Below are 20,031 nucleotides of genomic sequence, written 5' to 3' on the forward strand. Positions count from 1 at the left end.
TAACTCCATAATCAGTTGAAATGGAGAGCGGTGCATTGTGGCTATTTGCCTATAAATGGTCACATACTGATTTATTAGTTTTAATGCTGCGCATTATTTTAAAAGTTGTAACATTCTGCTTTTATTTTTTTATTTTTTAAACGTTCAAACTACCGCATCATAGACACTACTTGTAAGTAAGGCTATCTTGTAACGCTTAAGGATCATTCCTTCAGAAACATGTTCTAAGAAATCTTAAAACCCACGGTGAGTATGTATTACTTGTTTCAGCTGTGCGTAAATGGCACCGCTGAAACTTTTTTAGCAAAAATATTTTTTGTTAAGTGTACGTCTAATGTTGATCATAAAATGAACCGCCTACGTATATGATATCATTAAACCATATTTTCATTTCTATCAAAATTATTACTCAGTGGTATTCTACGTATTAAACATAAATCAATACATACCAGTAAGCAATATATATCCGTGAATCATTTTGTGAGGTTTAAAACTACTTGTTTTCCGGAGACACGTTGTAAAATCAACAGAATGGGACGCTTATCACCAACCCATCGTCTCGTCTCCTCTCACGCACACACACAGACTGGAAGTTAGCTTTTTGCTATTGTACGCACAATATACCACAATGTCACGAGACATTCTCTGCGAGTCCGATAAAAGACAGAAGTTGAATTTGCTTGCCCTTCACTCCATCATTTTTATAGATTGAAAGGCTAATGCAAGTGTAATTAAATTCGTAATGAAGTATTTTATTTCACAATTCAAACTGCAGGTGAAACTGAACAACCATCAGGAAAATAATTGTTTCCTCGAGTCGTTAGTTACCAGCATCTCTAGGATACTCTGTTTCACAAAGCTAAACCATAATGGTAAAGCAATGGACGCAGCATTCGCAACTCCGCACTGGTTAACAAAAGCAAAAGAAGCAGTTGAGAATTCAAAGGTATGCTAAATTAAAAGCGTAGTTATTCCAAACCCTAAATCATTTTTCAGTTGTTTATTCACTAATGATATATCGATTTTTAACAAAGAGACCGCTCGTGTTATTTTGTCCTTAACTACACTCGGCGCTGCGTTGAAAATTACACTACACAAGTTGTTTAACAGTGTAGGGCTGTAGAGTGTAGACTGGCGCTAGTCTTGATGTTTGAGTAGTTAAGCCATCTGCATTTATCTTTTTAAGTGATGACTTTACCTGTCCGGCACGGTCTCTAGATGTAATCTTCGTGAACAGGGTATAGACCTCTTCGTAGTCCCTTTATTGCCCTAAGAGACAGAACTTATTATTACTGCTTCTTAGGCAAGAGAGACTAGACTGTATTTTAGAGGGTTTGCTCTTCTTTTTAATTGAAAAAAGTTACTTTGTTCTTGGTGCTGTGACCAAGAGATGTAAGAGAACAATGCGCAGAGGTATCCTTGTAATCTTGTAAAGAGTAGCCTGTAAAATATGCATTTGTCTTGGATAATGGTACATGGTCCATACTTAATGGTACAAAGGTTTTACTGTGTGCTAATTGTGAGTAAATATCAAATTAAGCCAGTGTGCTCACCAGTCTTACCATAACAGTAGAATTATTGCACGCGATCAAAGCCATACAATTACTCGGCTGCTAGTAGTATTTTAAGTCCATTCCTCATTTCCCCATGTATTTCATATTCAACTTTAATTGCTCCAGATGCAAAAGTGTTGCATATTGTCCTTTTCTGTGTTTGAGGAGTGGAAATGCTTCACTGCCGAGCTGTTTGAGGTGCTGCGGCAGCAGCTTGCAGAGAGCTCTGTGAGCATGTTCTCTGATCTCTGCGAAGCTGAGAAGGCCCTGCTGGTGGAGAGAGCTGCCAAAGCGGTATGCGCTGGTAAGAGCAGCCTAAAAGAGCAGCTCCCACGCGGGCCCCTGTTCTCACTAGGGCACTCCTCCTGAAAACCCCGCTTCTCTTTTAGCTTTTTTTATTTTCATTTTTGTGAACAGGATGGCTATTCTTTCTGTTTGAACCACTGGACAATACTTTGCTCTCTGGTTTACTGGATGTTACAATAGCTTGTTTCCCAAGATATTAACGGTAATATGCAGCATCAAATCCTCTTCTTTGTAGCTAGAAGCGTATGCAATTTCCCCCTAATTAAATTTGAAGACTGAAGTGATCCGGCCATCCATGAATGAATTGTATGTAGATATTAAGTGATACATATTGTAGGCTATGATACTTTTTAGTTTTCTACAAGTGTGAATGCTTACATTTAAGGAGTTGTTTGACTCAAATAATGGACATTTTCTGTCTTTTATTTCTCACACAACAGTCATTTTCAAATTTTCTTTAATAATTTAATGTTTCAAGGAAGCAGTTTTAGCATGTCCATAAATTTCACCCATTGTTGGGTGGATCATTGGGGGCCCCAGTTAACATGTTGACCTCTTTTCCAGGAAGGCCCCATGCGGATGTAGTTGCTCACATCTCTACAGTCCTGGAAGATGCTTTGAGCTACCATGTGGCCACCGAGATGCAGGAGAGACACACTGTTCCATCAAAGACAGACCTTTTCCAGAGTCATGCCCGGAACGGCATGGTGCATTGACTTTTCTATTTTCAAATTGCATGTATTCATAACTACTATAATACAATACATACAATTAGCTCTTATATAGCGCTCTTCATGCGTACATCCCAGGGCGCTTTACAAAAAATAAAAATAAATAAAACTACTAACTGAGCAGACCCTCCAGACTGTCCTACAGATACTTGAAGTGCATGTTTAAAACGCTGGGGGCAGTAACACATTCATAAATGGCATTGCTTTAACTTTTAGTGGCATAGTTAGTTCTATATTTGTTTGAAGATCTTTACTGTTTTATGGGAGGATTTCAGAAGGCAAACATTCATCATGAAGGAAGGAGGGTGTAATTAGGGTACAAAACAGTGACATCATAATTACATCATCATGCACAGACTATACATATGAGCAGTACATTCTTAAGTAGGGGCTACAAAAAGAAATGTTAGATACTGCTGGAGCTCATTTTTATGGCCTAACCCAGAAGGATTGTCTTCAGTCAGCCCAGAATCAAAGAACATGGGAGCTGTGTGTTTTACTAAGTACTCCCCTCTTGGTTCTGAATTTTGATTGGTCCTTCAGGCTGACAAGCTGTTTCCTTTTCACAGTGTAGGACACCAAAATAATTTGGAACCTTACTTTCTTCAGGTTTATCTTTTAAACAAGTGGCCAGACATGAAGAGCAAGCTGACCATTCTTTTCAACCACCCTTTACCCATGGAACTCAGGGAGGTAGCCTGGAAACTGTATCTCTCCAATACCAAAGGTGATTAAAAACATGTAAAACTTGTCACAGATATTATTACAGGGGGGAGGGGAACATTAATAGATGCCGCATAGACTATGAACATTCACTGGTGTCATTTCAGCCCAGCTGGATTACTTGATGGCTGCCTCTGTGAACCAGGAAAGGTCCAAACGAGACTTGGACATTTGCCTGCAGTGTGACTCACTTTTTTCCACAGGACCCATGTTCCACAATCTCAGCAACAATGAGTGTGAGTGCCTTCCCATATATAGTTTATCATAAGCTGTCTACAGATGTACACTATATGACCAAAAGTATCTGGACACCCCTTGGTCCGGGGCTATTTTCTTGGTTTGGGCTAGGCTGCTTAGTTCCAGTGAAGGAAAATCTTAATTCTACAACATACAATCACATTCAAGATTATTCTGTGCTTCCCCAACAGTTTGGAGAAGGCCCTTTCCTGTTTCAGCATGACAATGCCCCCAGCACACAGTGAGGTCCATATAGAAATGGTTTTGTTGAGAATAGTGTGGAAGAACTTGACCTGCCTGCACAGAGCACCTAATCACATCCAACAGATCAGACGGAAAGCCAAATAAATAATATTTCCAAGACTCCACAATGAAAATGTACTCCCTGTGCTTAATACTTTGTGTAATTCTGCCCCTATCCCCCACACTTTATAAGAAAACATACACAGACGCGAACACATACACACACATGCACGCGCACACACACACTACACAATCACTATACTTTTTGTAATCACTATGTTTAATTTTTATGTACTCCAGTAGCCATTAAAGTGATGAAAAAGGTCCTCTCCTACTACCACCGAGTTCAGCAGCTGAAGAGTGCGCTTCCAGAGGCTGACTGCCTGTTGCTGGTGCCTCTGCTGGAGGTGGCGCTGGCCCGCTCCTCTCCCTCCACCTCTGCACACTCGGTGGCCACTCTACTGGTGCAGCAGTATCTCACTTTCATGAATTCTCGTCCTGGGGTAATGAAACCGGGAAAGCCAGTTGGTGTTGGATATGTGGTGGATGTCAGTAATAGGAGGGTGGTGGATGTCAGTAATAGGAGGGTGGTGGATGTCAGTAATAAGAGGGTGGTGGATGTCAGAAATAGGAGGGTGGTGGATGTCAGTAAGACTTCAGTGGCTTGGTCACACAAAAGCTGTCACGTAGAGAAGAGCCTTATTTAGTTGTGGGGTGTTTTATAGGTCACCATGTGACTGTCACTGCTGGAGCATGGTTTTATTGTTCTTTCACAGACATGTTCCGGAACTGAAAGTGGTGATACTTTTGAGGAAGTTGCTTCAATGCTTAACCAAAAAGACAAAGAGCTTGCATGTGTAATAAGGAGGGTGAATTCACCAAAAGGTTGTACAACGTTACAGTGAACCTGTTTGTATATACTATACCTAAATACTCAAGGAGCTATTGTTATACTATGAATTTACAATGCATAAATAAGCTGTGATTTTATTACAATTTCTTAATTTTCTCTGAGCCTTGTCTCATCATCTCTAAATTATTTCTCTATGTGTCAAAAACATTTTAGTCTCATAATTGTTGGTGCAACAGTGATATAAAGCTCTTATTTTCTCTGCAGATGGTCAGATAAAAGACCCGCTGCTTAAAGGTGTGAAGGAGATCCTGCAGCCTATCATTCAAGTCTTTTTTGTTGGTAAGGAATGGAACTAGTGCAAGTATAAAAGAAGCACTTTGACAACACATAGTTAGTCATAGTTAGTCTAGTTTTGCTTTAGAAACACAAAACATAGCAAAATAGTTGCAAATCTGATTTACAGCACAATTAAGGGATGTGTTGCCTTGATTATCAAGTATGAAGTTTCTTCCACTAATGCATGGGCAAACAGGAAATTGTCAGACGAGACAGGTTTCCTGTTTAAGTCATTGGTGTCAGACTATGGTTGAAACCACAGAAAAAGTTTGCTGTTTTCTGATTTCACTAAAAGCTATGAGGAACATAGTTCTGCACTGCAACAAAAAACTGAAACATCAGTCATACAGTAATAGATCACATATACATCATTTGTCATAATGAACTAACTTTCAGCTGAACGAATGCAGACTTTAGTGAAACCCAGACTCCTTCCCAGGTTACTTGGACCTGCCTGCCCTGCTATATGTTTGGGATCAGTACATTATTGGACTGGACAGCCCCCTGTACAAGTGTCTTCCAGCGTTTGCCTTTGCGTTTCTGGTGCTCCTGAGGGAGCACTTCCAGGGCTGCAGTACCGTGAGTCTCTGGCACATACTCCCTCCCATGTGCTCTAATGGCTCAGAACTGATCGCTAGATCATTGTGAGTCTCTGGTGCATACTCCCTCTCATGCGCTTTAATGGCTCAGTACTCTGGTGCATACTCCCTCTCATGCGCTTTAATGGCTCAGTACTCTGGTGCATACTCCCTCTCATGCGCTTTAATGGCTCAGTACTCTGGTGCATACTCTCTCCCATGCGCTTTAATGGCTCAGTACTCTGGTGCATACTCCCTCTCATGCGCTTTAATGGCTCAGTACTGATCGCTAGATCATTGTGAGTCTCTGGTGCATACTCCCTCTCATGCGCTTTAATGGCTCAGTACTCCGGTGCATACTCCCTCTCATGCGCTTTAATGGCTCAGTACTCTGGTGCATACTCCCTCTCATGCGCTTTAATGGCTCAGTACTCTGGTGCATACTCCCTCTCATGCGCTTTAATGGCTCAGTACTCTGGTGCATACTCCCTCTCATGCGCTTTAATGGCTCAGTACTCTGGTGCATACTCCCTCTCATGCGCTTTAATGGCTCAGTACTCTGGTGCATACTCCCTCTCATGCGCTTTAATGGCTCAGTACTCTGGTGCATACTCTCTCCCATGCGCTTTAATGGCTCAGTACTCTGGTGCATACTCTCTCTCATCTGCTTTAATGGCTCAGTACTCTGGTGCATACTCCCTCTCATGCGCTTTAATGGCTCAGTACTCTGGTGCATACTCCCTCTCATGCGCTTTAATGGCTCAGTACTCTGGTGCATACTCCCTCTCATGCGCTTTAATGGCTCAGTACTCTGGTGCATACTCCCTCTCATGCGCTGTAATGGCTCAGTACTCTGGTGCATACTCTCTCCCATGTGCTTTAATGGCTCAGTACTCTGGTGCATACTCTCTCTCATCCGCTTTAATGGCTCAGTACTCTGGTGCATACTCCCTCCCATGCACTTTAATGGCTCAGTACTCTGGTGTATACTCCCTCTCATGCGCTTTAATGGCTCAGTACTCTGGTGCATACTCCCTCTCATGCGCTTTAATGGCTCAGTACTCTGGTGCATACTCTCTCCATGGCTTTAATGGCTTAGTACTCTGGTGCATACTCCTCTCATGCGCTTTAATGCTCAGTACTCTGGTGCATACTCTCTCATGCGCTTAATGGCTCAGTACTCTGGTGCATACTCCCTCTCATGCGCTTTAATGGCTCAGTACTCTGGTGCACACTCCTTCTCATGCTTAATGTACTTGTGCATACCTTATGCTAATGGCTCAGTACTCTGATGCATAATCCCTCTCATGCGCTTTAATGGCTCAGTACTCTGGTGCATACTCCCTCTCATGCGCTTTAATGGCTCAGTACTCTGGTGCATAATCCCTCTCATGCGCTTTAATGGCTCAGTACTCTGGTGCATACTCCCTCTCATGTGCTTTAATGGCTCAGTACTCTGGTGCATACTCTCTCCCATCCGCTTTAATGGCTCAGTACTCTGGTGCATACTCCCTCTCATGCGCTTTAATGGCTCAGTACTCTGGTGCATACTCCTCTCATGCGCTTTAATGGCTCAGTACTCTGGTGCACACTCCTTCTCATGCGCTTTAATGGCTCAGTACTCTGGTGCATACTCTCTCCCATGCGCTTTAATGGCTCAGTACTCTGGTGCATACTCTCTCCCATCCGCTTTAATGGCTCAGTACTCTGGTGCATACTCCCTCTCATGCGCTTTAATGGCTCAGTACTCTGGTGCATACTCCCTCTCATGCGCTTTAATGGCTCAGTACTCTGGTGCATACTCTCTCCCATGCGCTTTAATGGCTCAGTACTGATCACTAGATCATTTTACCTGAACATTATCAGTCCAGCCCAGATTTGCTGGATTCCTTCTGATTAAACTTAAACTAAAATTGTAAAAACAACACAAAGATGTTTACATCATGTGGTACACTAACTGAAAAGACAGTGATCAGTCCAGAAATTGCTAGTTTATCATCAGAGGTGCAAAAACCTATTAAGCATTACAAAGTAAACAAGATTTTACTGACACATGGGGCCCAATAGCAAGATATGTTATATCTTTATAATATTCAAGTTGAAGGTGGACTGGATCGGATGGACACTGTGTCACTAGAACATTTATTTGAGCTGAATTATGTGTAATAAGTACATATAATTGTAATTAATGTTTTATGTTAATAGTTGCTCTCTGAAGAGGGGGGTTGAAGGAGGAACAAAAGTTTTTTAAGCATATTAAAGGGGTAGTAAACGCAAAATCACATTTTTTGAGTTCTGAAGCGAAATAGGTTTCTTTTCCCCTCGCTGGCCCCGCCCCACGTGCCTATGATGCGTTACCCACAGGTTCTGTGGCCGCGCCCCCCCTTCCCTCTGTGCTCTCACTTTCGACCCCAATTTGCCTATTTTCAAATTGTGAGGGGGCGGAGGCAGGCTGAAAGCTGGTATGGCTGTACAATTAAGTGCTCTTAAAAATGACAAGCTGAATAGGCACACACAAAGCCAACTCGCATTGATGAGCATGGTTTTAAAATTCTCATTATCTGCTTGCAAGAAGATATCACATTTCAAGGTCCACTAACACATGCATGTAGTGCATAAGATCATTTAACATTAATACACATGTATACACACGGCACATTATTGATAGTTGTAAGGTAATCTACTGACTTTTGTGCAAAGAACAGTGCAATATATGAAGTATAAAGCTCGTCCTGAATCTTGTTGTGGACAGAGCTCTGAGATGACAGAGGTGACAAGATCTCAAGGACACAAGCTTTCAGTGGCCCAGTTACAGAACATCATAAACATTTTTTTTTATGAAGATTTGTTCAGTAAATTAACGCAAGACAAGGTACAATGTTTTCCTGTTCTGGATCCAACTCAAGGTCAGTATAGATGCAATTACATTTTTTTTGTTCAATATCAAATTTCTTAAGATTCACCTGGACAAATGCAGTATTTATTTTGTTTAGCCTAATTGTTTTTGAAAAACATTGGTATTCTGAACATGGCTCTCCATTGTTTTATAAGAAGGTATTAGATGGAATTTAAAAGCATACAAATATTTTTGATATTTGTTTAGGCCTTGTTTTAAAATAATGGTTCTGTAAAAGTGAGCCATTTCCTAAAGAACATGATGTGTCTATAATACTGTATTATGAACATTTGGACACCAGATTTAAACCTAATTGAAAACAGTACATTTATTTATATCCATTCATTTTTTATTTCATCAGCTTTCCTCCCTCCATGGACTAATTTGTTAAGCAGCAAGTTAACCATGAGAACAAAGCCTTGTGACAGACGACAAGCTAGGTGATCGTAGATTATACCTGTTCATGTAGCGCACCATCATTAAATGCTTTAATTCCCCCTAGTGGTTACAGAAGAAAGTGCACAATACCTGCTGAAACGATATTGGGCAAACCACCTCTGAATGTGAAAATGTTCCTCCAGGGAAATAAGAGAGGCACAGAGTGCAGCTGAAACAGAGAGAAAGAAGCAAGCTCAGCACCAGAAGCTTATGGAAGAGGCAGAAATCAGGTTACTTAAAACAAACATCGTACCGATTCACAGTCGATATGCAGTGTACACTAGTAAAGTGTGTCACTATTGGGAATTTTTCAACTTCAGAACTCCCAAAGATAGAGTCGGACACTCTAATAGGTTTGCACATCTATGCAACTTCACACTTATGTTGGATGAGAAATGAACAGCCCGGTGCCAGTTTTCCATGGTTGTGCTGGTGATGAAAATGTGTGTTGCTGTAGGATAGAGCAGCTGAGGCTACAGAGGGACTTAGAAGAGACCAGACGCATTAGTAGAGAACAGAGGGCTCACCTGGAGGAACAGCTGGCTCAGGTATGTATCTGTTGGAATACTACACGTACAATGTAACACATTTCGGAGAATGTATTAGTAATCCCTTTTCAGGTTAATTTTATAAAAAATTTTATTGTTGTGCTTTTCAGTACTCACACTTCTATATTTGTACTTGATTCATCCTTTCAATTTGCATATTTTTTCCTGATTTACCTCCTTTTCCTGCTTTACTGCTTATTTGACCGAAATGTGAACTCCAGCTTTGGTTTCCATTATGTGAGAAAATACTCTGTGGTTGAAAAGCTGCCTAAAGCAAAAAAAAAACCCTGCTAAATTCAGTTTCTTGAAACACTTGCACAAAGTTTGCAGCAACATTTTGTCCAACTGAGCCTTCAGGCTGCCAAAGATAAGAAATCCTTAAGAGTGATCAAGGGACACTGGTGTCTTATCCTTAGAGTGATCAAGGGACACTGGTGTCTTATCCTTAGAGTCATGAAGGGACACTGGTGTCTTATCCTTGGAGTCATGAAGGGACACTGGTATCTTATCCTTAGAGTCATGAAGGGACACTGGTGTCTTATCCTTAGAGTCATGAAGGGACACTGGTGTCTTATCCTTAGAGTCATGAAGGGACACTGGTGTCTTATCCTTAGAGTCATGAAGGGACACTGGTGTCTTATCCTTAGAGTCATGAAGGGACACTGGTGTCTTCTGTCTGAAACACTGAGAAAAACCCATTATTCCCTGCGGAATGCTTCTTCTCCTGCTTCTTCAATGTAAACATTGAAAAAATGAATTCAAATTTGACCATTGAGCCATGTTTATTATGCACTTCATTTTGAGATGCTTTGAGAAATGGCCCTGAATTCAGATGAGCACCATGTTAATAGATCATTGTTAGCTACACCTCTGCTTAACCTGATAACCTGGCTTTTGTCTTTTGCAGCCCGAAGGTGCTGCTATCATTATGCAAGTGCTTCAATAAATAAAATTATGCTGAGTAGTGTACCGCAATTTACTTTGATTTGCATATAATACTGAGAGTTTGGGAGTTTCCTCTCTAAGGTAGCACCTACAGCTGAGTCCTGTGCAACAAGGACTGAAAAACTGTTAATTGCTTGCCTTTCAATATTCCACTTCTCATGTCCCAGGAACGGCAGCGGCACTATGAGACTGAAAAGACAGCTAAAGAGCGTATTGACCAGTTACAGGCTGAAGCCAGAAGCATTCAGGAGCATAAACCGGTATGTGGTGTTGGAAAACATTCCATCATAAAACAACTTGGTTTGAGTTTGGAAATACAGAATTTATTCAGTTAATGGTTTTATATTTAAACTCAGATTTTTTCATTGCAGCTCATTAAAGAGACAGAAGGAAGGTAAGAGCCACATGTGACAGTTTTGCAACACAATCAGAGGTACACGTCATGGCAAAGAGAGATTTGGTGTGAATAATGTTTTTTGGTGCACTGAACAAATACTTAAAAAGAATTTCATATTGAAAGTGTAGGGTAGGGAACCTCCCTCAAGAAATGTAAAAAAAAAAAAAACTAATTTGGGTTTTACATGAAATGGATATGTCCCCATACTTTTTACATAACACTGGGTACAATACTTAGAAGTAGTTCATAGATCTGGCAAGGGCTGTAATTTTAGGTGTGTTTTAAACTTGGTAGACATAAAACAGCTGTTTTTCCAAGCTTTGGAACCCCACCTCCACTGACTGAGTGCCAAATAGATGCTCAGGACAGTTATGGTCCAGTTCCAGAACATCATAGAACACCACCGCCAACAGCAGGTAAAGCCCTGTATCCTGAGCTGCCCAGCCTGTGTTACATTTACACTGACACCCATACTTCCATGAGATGCACAGCCTAGCCTGTGTTACATTTACACTGACACCCATACTTCCATGAGATGCACAGCCTAGCCTGTGTTACATTTACACTGACACCCATACTTCCATGAGATGCCCAGCTTGTGTTACATTTACACTGACACCCATACTGCCATGAGATTCCTAGCCTGTGTTACATTTACACTGACACGCATACTTCCATGAGATGCCTAGCCTGTGTTACATTTACACTGACACCCATACTTCCATGAGATGCCCACTTCTGTTTTGTGTCCTGTTCGTTCCCCTGTTGGTTAATTGTATTATTGCTTTCAATTATTTTATTATTGTTTCTGCTTGTGTCTCATTGTTCCCACCCTGTTCTGGTTTGATTGTTAATTGTGCCTTCCTGTGTCTTGTTGGTTTTGAGTCAATTTAAGTCCTTTGTCTCCCTGACTCGGGTGCTGGTTCCTTTTTTTCTGTTTGTGTTTCTGCCTGCGTTCCTGCTTGTGTGTGTTCCGCCTGCCCGTATTCTGTCCTGCCTGTGTTCCGCCCTGCCCATGTTCTGTTCTGTTTTTTTCAGTTCTTAAGAATCTTTTTGTGTTTGTGGTTTTTCCCCTCGTGCCCTTTTGTTTGTTCCCTGTTTTTTTTATTAAGTAAAGTCTTTGTTTGAATTTTCCTTTTGGAGTCGCCTGTGTTTTTTTACTCTGCGCTTGGGTCCAACCCCCCCCGAATCCCTGACACCCAGCCTGTGTTTCATTTACACTGACACCCATACTTCCATGAGATACCTAGCCTGTGCAATACGTTGTGCCTATAAATGCTATTTTAAAAATCTACCACAGACTTGATCATTTATCTGTTGACTTGAAAAATGTATAATGCAAACATACCACTGACAATGAAAGGGTAATGTTTTTGAGTATACATCCAGATACTAGTTTCTGACCAATGGACTGACTAATCTTCAATGAACTCTCTTCACTAGATGCAAAAGACATAGCATCAAGCCAGAAGGATACCCTGACCATTAATAGAACTGTTGAGGGTGTGGCGGCAGATCTTCTTAAGAGCCTGGTCCAGTCTGCTGGTACAAGTAAGACTATTCAAAACGCAATAGTTTAAACTGTACGAGCTCCCTTTTTTCGGATTTACATGCTATATCCCAATAAAATAGCATGATTGTGCATTGTACATGTTTTAATCTACAGCAATGCAGAACAGAGAAAGGTATATGTGTCAAAAAATGACTGATCGATTGATTTGACCTTTTGGGGGGTTTGAGGTGATGAGGGGTAAACGGAGTTGTGTGTTTGTGGCAGGTGGTGGGGTTTAAAAATGTCCAGAATGCTTGGTGTAAGTTCAAACTCTTTGTAGGGAAAAAAGTGTTTAAGCAACTTGTAACATTTATTTATAAGGCATTCATTATTTAGCAGCAAATTAAGCAATATGAGAGAATGAGTAAGTAAATAAAAGTTTTAAAGTGTTGGCTTGTGCGTTAGCTTAAGGTTAAAAAAGGCGATGCATGCAGTCTTAACACACTGATACACTAATGATTTAAATTAATGGAAAAAAATGAAGCGTGTAAACAGAGCATGTAGCAGCAAAACGATGTCCATCCATCCATCCATTGTATCCTGGGCAGGGGGCCTATCCCAGCATGCAAACAGAACAGGTAGAAGCTAAACGATGTGACCACCTATAATAGTAATGTGAAGTTTTAAAAGTAAAGAATCGCAAAAGAGCTGAAAAGAGGTAAAAGTTATATATGTGAAGGAACAAAGTCTTAACAAGCAGATAGGATAATGATTTAAATGTGTGAAAAAGCAAGCAAGGAACCTTGAAAAAAGCAGCGCTATTGTCAAACAAATCATAAGCGTTAAAGACAGTTTTTAATCTAGTTTAGAGAAGGCAAACAAACAAAAGTTATTTAATGACGAGTGTGTTAGTCTGCCTATTCTCTGTCCCTACAACGTGTCCAGAAAGCCCAGCAGCACACGAAGCATCTCCAGGGAGATGCAGCTTTCCCAGCTGCTGGAAGACAATGGGCTGAAAGCCTGCATGAGCAGGGCAGAGCAGGGGCCGAGCCACCCCACCTGTACCGCTAGGTTAGAGGAGCAGGGGCGGAGCCACCCCACCTGTACCGCTAGGTTAGAGGAGCAGGGGCGGAGCCACCCCACCTGTACCGCTAGGTTAGAGGAGCAGGGCGAGCCACCCCACCTGTACCGCTAGGTTAGAGGAGCAGGGGCGGAGCCACCCCACCTGTACCGCTAGGTTAGAGGAGCAGGGGCGGAGCCACCCCACCTGTACCGCTAGGTTAGAGGAGCAGGGGCGGAGCCACCCCACCTGTACCGCTAGGTTAGAGGAGCAGGGGCGGAAGGGCCACAAGGACTGGATGGGGGCCAGCTAGGTTATGAGGAGAGGCTGGAGCCAGCCATGACGCTAGGTTAAAGGAGCGAGAGGTAGGAGGCCACCTGTACCTAGGTTAGAGGAGCAGGGACGGAGCCACCCACCTGTACCGTTTAGGTTAGAAGTGAATCAGGGAGCACCCCACCTGTACCGCTAGGTTAGAGGAGCAGGGCGGAGCCACCCCACCTGTACCGCTAGGTTAGAGGAGCAGGCGGAGCCACCCCACCTGTACCGCTAGGTTAGAGGAGCAGGGGCGGAGCCACCCCACCTGTACCGCTAGGTTAGAGGAGCAGGGGCGAGCCACCCCACCTGTACCGCTAGGTTAGAGGAGCAGGGCGGAGCCACCCCACCTATACCGCTAGGTTAGAGGAGCAGGGCGGAGCCACCCCACTATACCGCTAGGTTAGAGGAGCAGGGCGGAGCCACCCACCTGTACCGCTAGGTTAGAGGAGCAGGGACGGAGCCACCCCACCTGTACCGCTAGGTTAGAGGAGCAGGGACGGAGCCACCCCACCTGTACCGCTAGGTTAGAGGAGCAGGGGTGGAGCCACCCCACCTGTACCGCTAGGTTAGAGGAGCAGGGGCGGAGCCACCCCACCTGTACCGCTAGGTTAGAGGAGCAGGGGCGGAGCCACCCCACCTGTACCGCTAGGTTAGAGGAGCAGGGGCGGAGCCACCCCACCTGTACCGCTAGGTTAGAGGAGCAGGGGCGGAGCCACCCCACCTGTACCGCTAGGTTAGAGGAGCAGGGGCGGAGCCACCCCACCTATACCGCTAGGTTAGAGGAGCAGGGGTGGAGCCACCCCACCTATACCGCTAGGTTAGAGGAGCAGGGGCGGAGCCACCCCACCTGTACCGCTAGGTTAGAGGAGCAGGGGTGGAGCCACCCCACCTGTACCGCTAGGTTAGAGGACCAGGGGCGGAGCCACCCAGGCCACAGAGTGTACATAGGAACTGGAGAGGGTAGGAGGGGCCAGGCCATAGAGTGTACATAGGAACTGGAGAGGGTAGGAGGGGCCAGGCCACACGTTTGAGGGTAAAAGTCCTTGCTTCCCTTTGAATTGAATGTAGAAATCCAAGGTGATTTAACAACCAAAGAAAACCTCATCGCTCCATTTTTTGTGATCATAAATTTCATTATGTGCAGCAGTTTCAGAAACATGGTTGTTTTGGTTCAGAAGTTTTGGGAAAATATTTAGTAAAATGTCCATATTTCCATATTTCTGCTTTTCATATGAAACATAAGTCAATAGAGTTTCAAAATGCCATCAGGGATGTTTTATTTTGCCTTCAAAAGATATTCCCCATTCATTCCAATGGGAGCTCTAATGTTTTGCCCTCAACACGTGTAGCGCAGGCTTGTACCTCCATCCAGCATTTATTGTATCTTATTGTATCATTATCTTGATGTTATAGCTTGTCATGCCTCATACTACATACTATAGCTTGACTTAGTATAAGTTAGGTCAGAGTAATGTTTACTGTGTGAACTGGACATAATGTGTTCATGGCTATGAATAACTGTTACAAAATGAGTTGCTCCAATGGCTTTCAGTATGCAATTATTGTATTTCACTTTGGATAAAAGGGTATGCCAAATAAATGTAATGTAAATGATCAGAACCTGACTCAGTCAATATAGCACTATACCTATTTCTATTGAAACTATTTTTGATTTGTGACTGACTTTAGTGTAATCTAATGGAGCTTTAAAAACATTACAGGCTAAAACAACAAACTGGGCAGTTTATAAATTTATTTTCCATATCTTCAAGATCCTTCCTGGATTGTGGCCTTGTCGTGGCAGAAGGGCTTGCAAGGTTTTATGATCCCTGGGGCTATGTCGTTGGGGGTTCTATATGTCCCCCAGTAGGGTCTCCCAAGGTGAACAGGTCTGGGGTGAGGACCCAGACGAACATGATCCAATCAACCCCTATCTATGGTAAACAAATATAAAGCTAAGTTTACCCAGCCTGGGATAGGGTTACCGGGACCCATCCTTGGAGTCAGGCCTGGAGGTGGTGTCCGCAGGCGAGCGCCTGGTGGGCGGGCAGTCCACGTATCTCAGCTGGGCCCAGCTCGAAAAAAACTACGTGGGACAACTGTGTGGGCCCACCACCCGCAAGGTTCAGGGTAGGGGTCGGGTGCAATGCTCGTTGGGCAGGGAGATTTCAATGCTCACGTTGGCAATGACTGGAAAACTTTGAGGGGTGTGACAACCTCTGAACCTGATCTGAACCTGAGCGGTGTTATGTTATTGGACTTCTGTGCTAGTCATGGTTTGTCCATAACGAACACCATGTTCGAACACAAGGATGTTCATAAGTGTACATGGTACCAGAACACCTTGGGCTAAAGGTCAATGATCGACTTTGTAGTTGTTTCATCAGACCTGCAAACATTTGTTTTGGACACTCGGGTGAAGAGAGGAGCAGAGCTCCGAGAGAGCTTTTCCCGTATCCCAGAGGAGGTTGGGGACATGGAGTCTGAATGGACCCTGTTCAAAACCTCTATTGTGCAAGCTGCTGCTAGAGGTTGTGGTCAAAAGCTGGTCGGTGCATGTCCTGGTGGCAACCCAAGGACCTGCTGGTGAACTCCAGTGGTGAGCGCGGCTGTCAAGCTGAAGAAAGAGGCATTTCAAGCCTGGTTGTCTCTGGGAACCTCTGATTCAGCAGAAAGGTACCGGCTGGCGAAAAAGGTCACAACTGCGGCTGTGGCAGAAGCAAAATCTGGGGCATAGGAGGAGTTTGGAGAGGTCTTAGAGAAGGACTTTCGGTAGGCCCCAAAGTGGTTCTGGAAAACCATTCGGCACCTCAGGAGGGGAAAGCGGGACACTGTTCAGGCTGTTCTCAGCTGGGGATATTGTCAAAAGGAACACTTTAAGGACCTCCTAAATCCAGGAGACATGCCCTCCTTTTTGGAGGCTGAGCCGGAGGGCAAGCTGGGGGATCAGAGTCCATCTCTGTGGCAGAAGTCACTGGGGTAGATGGAGAGCTCCTCAGTGGCAGAGCACCAGGTGTGGATGAGATTCGTCCGGAAATGTTGAAGGCTCTGGATGTTGTTAGTGTGTCTTGGCTGACACGAATCCTCAATGTCGCTTGGAAGTCGGGAACAGTACCTTTGGAGTGGCAGACCGGGGTGGTGGTCCCCATTTTTAATAAGGGGGACCGAAGGGTTTGTTCCAATTATCAGGGAATAACACTCCTCAGCCTCCCTGGGAAAGTCTATGCCAGGGTGCTGGAAAGGAGGCTTCAGCCAATAGTTGAACCTCAGATTCAGGAGGAACAAGTTTAACTATGCGGTTGTTCCCTGCACTTGGACCGGTACTTCTCTCTAGGGGTTTCGTCATACTTGTTCCTGGTTATGGTTATACACTTTGTTGTACGTCGCTCTGGATAAGAGCATCTGCCAAATGCCTGTAATGTAATGTAATGAACAATGCGGGTTTCATTCAGGCCGTGGAACGACAGACCAGCTTCTTACCCTCTTGCAGATATTTGAGGGGGCATGGGAGTTTGCTTATCCACTCTACATGTGTTTTGTGGATTTGGAGAAGGTATATGACCGTGTTCCCCGGGGTATCTTGTGGGAGGTGCTGCGGGAGCATAGGGTGCTGAGGTTGCTGTTGCGTGCCATTCGGTCCCTGTATACTCCGAGTGAAAGCTGTGTTTGCATTCTCGGCATTAAGTCAAGCTCGTTCAAAGTGGGTGTCGGACTCCACCAAGGGTGCGCTTTGTCTCCCCTCCTGTTCATGGTATTCATGAACAGGATTTCAAGGCGTAGCCGAGGTATGGAGTGTGTCCAGTTTGGGGACAATGGAATAGCATCTCTGCTGTTTGCAGATGATGCCGTTCTCTTAGCCTCATCATACTGTAACCTTCGATGCACACTAGAGCTGTTTGCAGCTGAATGTGATGCAGTCGGGATGAGGATCAGCACCTCCAAGTCTGTGGCTATAGTCCTCTCCCGAAAAAAGATGGTTTGCCCTCTTCAATTAAAGGAGGAGCAACTGCCCCAGGTGGAGGAGTTCAAGTATCTTGGGGTCTCATTCACAAGTGAGGGAAAAAAGGGATTCAGAGATCAATGGCCGTCTAGGTGCAGTAGCCGCAGTAATGCGAGCATTGTATTGGACGGTGGTGGTGAAGAAGGAACTGAGCCGAAAAGCAAAGCTCTTGATTTACCAGTCGATCTTCGTCCCTATTCTCACCTATAGTCATGAGCTATGGATAGTGACCAAAAGAGTGAGATCGCAAATACAAGCAGCCAAAATGAAGTTTCTTCGTACAGTGGCAGGGCTTACTCTCCTTGATAGGATGAGGAGCTCAGCTATCCAGGAGGACCTCAAAGTAGAACCGCTGCTCCTCCGCATTGAAAGGAATCAGTTGAGGTGGTTCAGGCATCTGATAAGCATGCCTCCTGGGCGCCTCCCTCTAGAGGTATTCCAGGCTTGGCCATTGGGGAGGAGACCCAGGGGTAGACCTAGGACACGCTGGAGGGATTATATCCAAAGGCTAGCCTGAGATCGCCTGGGAATCCACGGGGATGAGTTAGCGGAAGTTGCTGGGGAGAGGGACGTCTGGACTTCTCTGCTTGCCCCTTTGCCACTGTGACCCTGACCTCGATTAAGAGGTTTAGAGAATGGATGGATGGATATTTTCAGGAGTTTTAGGCTATAGAATACCAAAGATCTGCCACTGTAAATCCTGAACTCAGCATCGTTGCATTTTAAGATACTAAGATACTGTGGAGAAAAACACCATGGACTAATATGATTTCTGCCGTTTAGCATAGAGCTAGTTTTAAAAAACAGGTTTTAAACAATGTTCAGTATCAATACTGTTGATATTCTTGTGAATCAACTATGAATTTTAGTTTCTGAGTTCTTTTATAAATTTGTGACTCCAAACTAGAGATGGAGTCTTTCCCATTTTGTTTTGACGGAACAATTTTTCATGGTTTTCTCCTTTTCCATAGGATTCTAGAAGGAGATCTTTGTGAAAACTGAAAACTCTCAAATGCAAGACCATAACCTTGGAGGTGGAGTGGACCCCCACCCCCCCACTTTTTTTAATTGTATCTTTTCTTGAGATTAAATAGAGGATACCCTTATTACTTCTTGATTTCATTTCTTATTGTCTTTATGCCACAACATAATTAAAAAACATTTTTTACAGCATAACTAAACAAAGTTAGCAGTGTACAGCAGCACTATATATAGCTTACTCTCATTCAGAGAAACTTCCACACCTTACATACTGTTATGGTGATTCCTTTGTCGTCACCGCGTCCCAGCAGGGTGGCTTTTCAACGCACTAATATAAAACAGTCCTAGATCCTTTGTTTAAATAAAAGTTACGTTTTCTTTTATTTCAGTTTCCATGATGGTAATTCACAGAGAGTAAATCATAAATTTCAAACTTGCCCATGTCTCAGATAGCAAACTTCCAAACACTCCTCCTAACCCTAAAAACATAATAAAAAACTTAAATGAAATATGGCTCCAACACATACTTTACATACAATCAGTGTATACTGATTTATACTGAAGTAATTCTTATACTGAAGCTACTTGAAGTAAGTGAAGTAGAGACCCGCATCCAGACATTATATCAGATACAGGAGAGTGAGACTTTCTTAGACTCCCTTTTACCCGAGCCGGATGCTAGTCTAGATGCGAGTGTTTCTCCCCTGCCAGTGTCCTCGCTGCAGGATGATTTTGTCATGGTACAAAAGAAACATAGTTGCCGGCCTAGGGCCGCCGAGCACCACCCAACTCGCGTTTCTAACCGATATTTCCCATTCAGTAACACACCTACTGAGAAAGCCCTGATCATAGGGGATAGTATTTTGAGAAACGTGAGATTAGAGACACCAGGGACCATAGTACAGTGTATTCCTGGGGCCAGAGCTACCGGCATTGAGGCAAATTAAAAAGTGCTGGCTAAAAGTAAACGTAAATACTCTAGGATTGTTATCCACGTCGGCACCAACTACATCCGATTGAGGCAATCGGAAGTCAGCAAAAATAACTTTTTATCGGTGTGTGCAGTGGCTAAAAAAATGTTGGGTGACAGGAAACAGTTTGTTAAATTATAAGAGTCCAGCTCCACAAAAAAATACGGTATTCCACAAGGATCAGTACAGGACCAGTACTTCATTATATGTTACCACTTGGCAATATTATCCGGGCACATGGCGTAGAGTTCCACTGTTATGCGGACGACACACAGATCTCAATATTTCAATGAAACCTGGCGAAGCACTGCCACGTTCACGGTTAGAGGCCTGTATTGCAGATCAAGGTTTTTGGATGCTTTCTAATTTTCTGTTCCTGAACTTGGTTAAGACCAAAATTGTCAGGGTGCGTGCGTGAGGGATTAGGA

The 20,031-nt window shown here is 43.6% G+C and overlaps 2 protein-coding genes across 3 annotated transcripts in view; one reads left to right on the plus strand and one right to left on the minus strand.

Moving 5' to 3' along the window:
* Positions 1-576, minus strand: part of LOC135235926 (integrin alpha-E-like) — a 33,193-nt gene extending 32,617 nt beyond the window's left edge. The window contains exon 1 of the mRNA XM_064301986.1: positions 450-576. Within this exon, the coding sequence (XP_064158056.1) occupies positions 450-477 (28 nt within the window). The 5' untranslated portion in view covers positions 478-576. The remainder of the gene's footprint in view (positions 1-449) is intronic.
* A 1-nt stretch (position 577) lies between these two features.
* Positions 578-19,132, plus strand: LOC135235927 (uncharacterized). 2 transcript variants are annotated; one of them, XM_064301988.1, is made up of 18 exons: positions 578-946; positions 1,719-1,857; positions 2,424-2,566; positions 3,200-3,317; positions 3,421-3,549; positions 4,097-4,296; positions 4,570-4,678; positions 4,911-4,985; positions 5,422-5,561; positions 8,313-8,466; positions 8,818-8,896; positions 9,038-9,124; positions 9,352-9,442; positions 10,555-10,647; positions 10,759-10,781; positions 11,103-11,200; positions 12,228-12,335; positions 18,623-19,132. In XM_064301988.1, the coding sequence occupies exons 1-18, from the start codon at positions 743-745 to the stop codon at positions 18,628-18,630; spliced, it is 1,998 nt and encodes a 665-aa protein (XP_064158058.1). In that variant the 5' UTR covers positions 578-742; the 3' UTR covers positions 18,631-19,132. The 2 variants fall into 2 exon arrangements, with proteins under 2 accessions (XP_064158058.1, XP_064158057.1); XM_064301987.1 differs by having other exon boundaries at positions 4,094-4,296; positions 18,623-19,129.
* Positions 19,133-20,031: the final 899 nt, after the last annotated feature.

This window comes from Anguilla rostrata, chromosome 12, assembly GCF_018555375.3.
Source record: "Anguilla rostrata isolate EN2019 chromosome 12, ASM1855537v3, whole genome shotgun sequence".
NCBI lineage: Eukaryota > Metazoa > Chordata > Actinopteri > Anguilliformes > Anguillidae > Anguilla > Anguilla rostrata.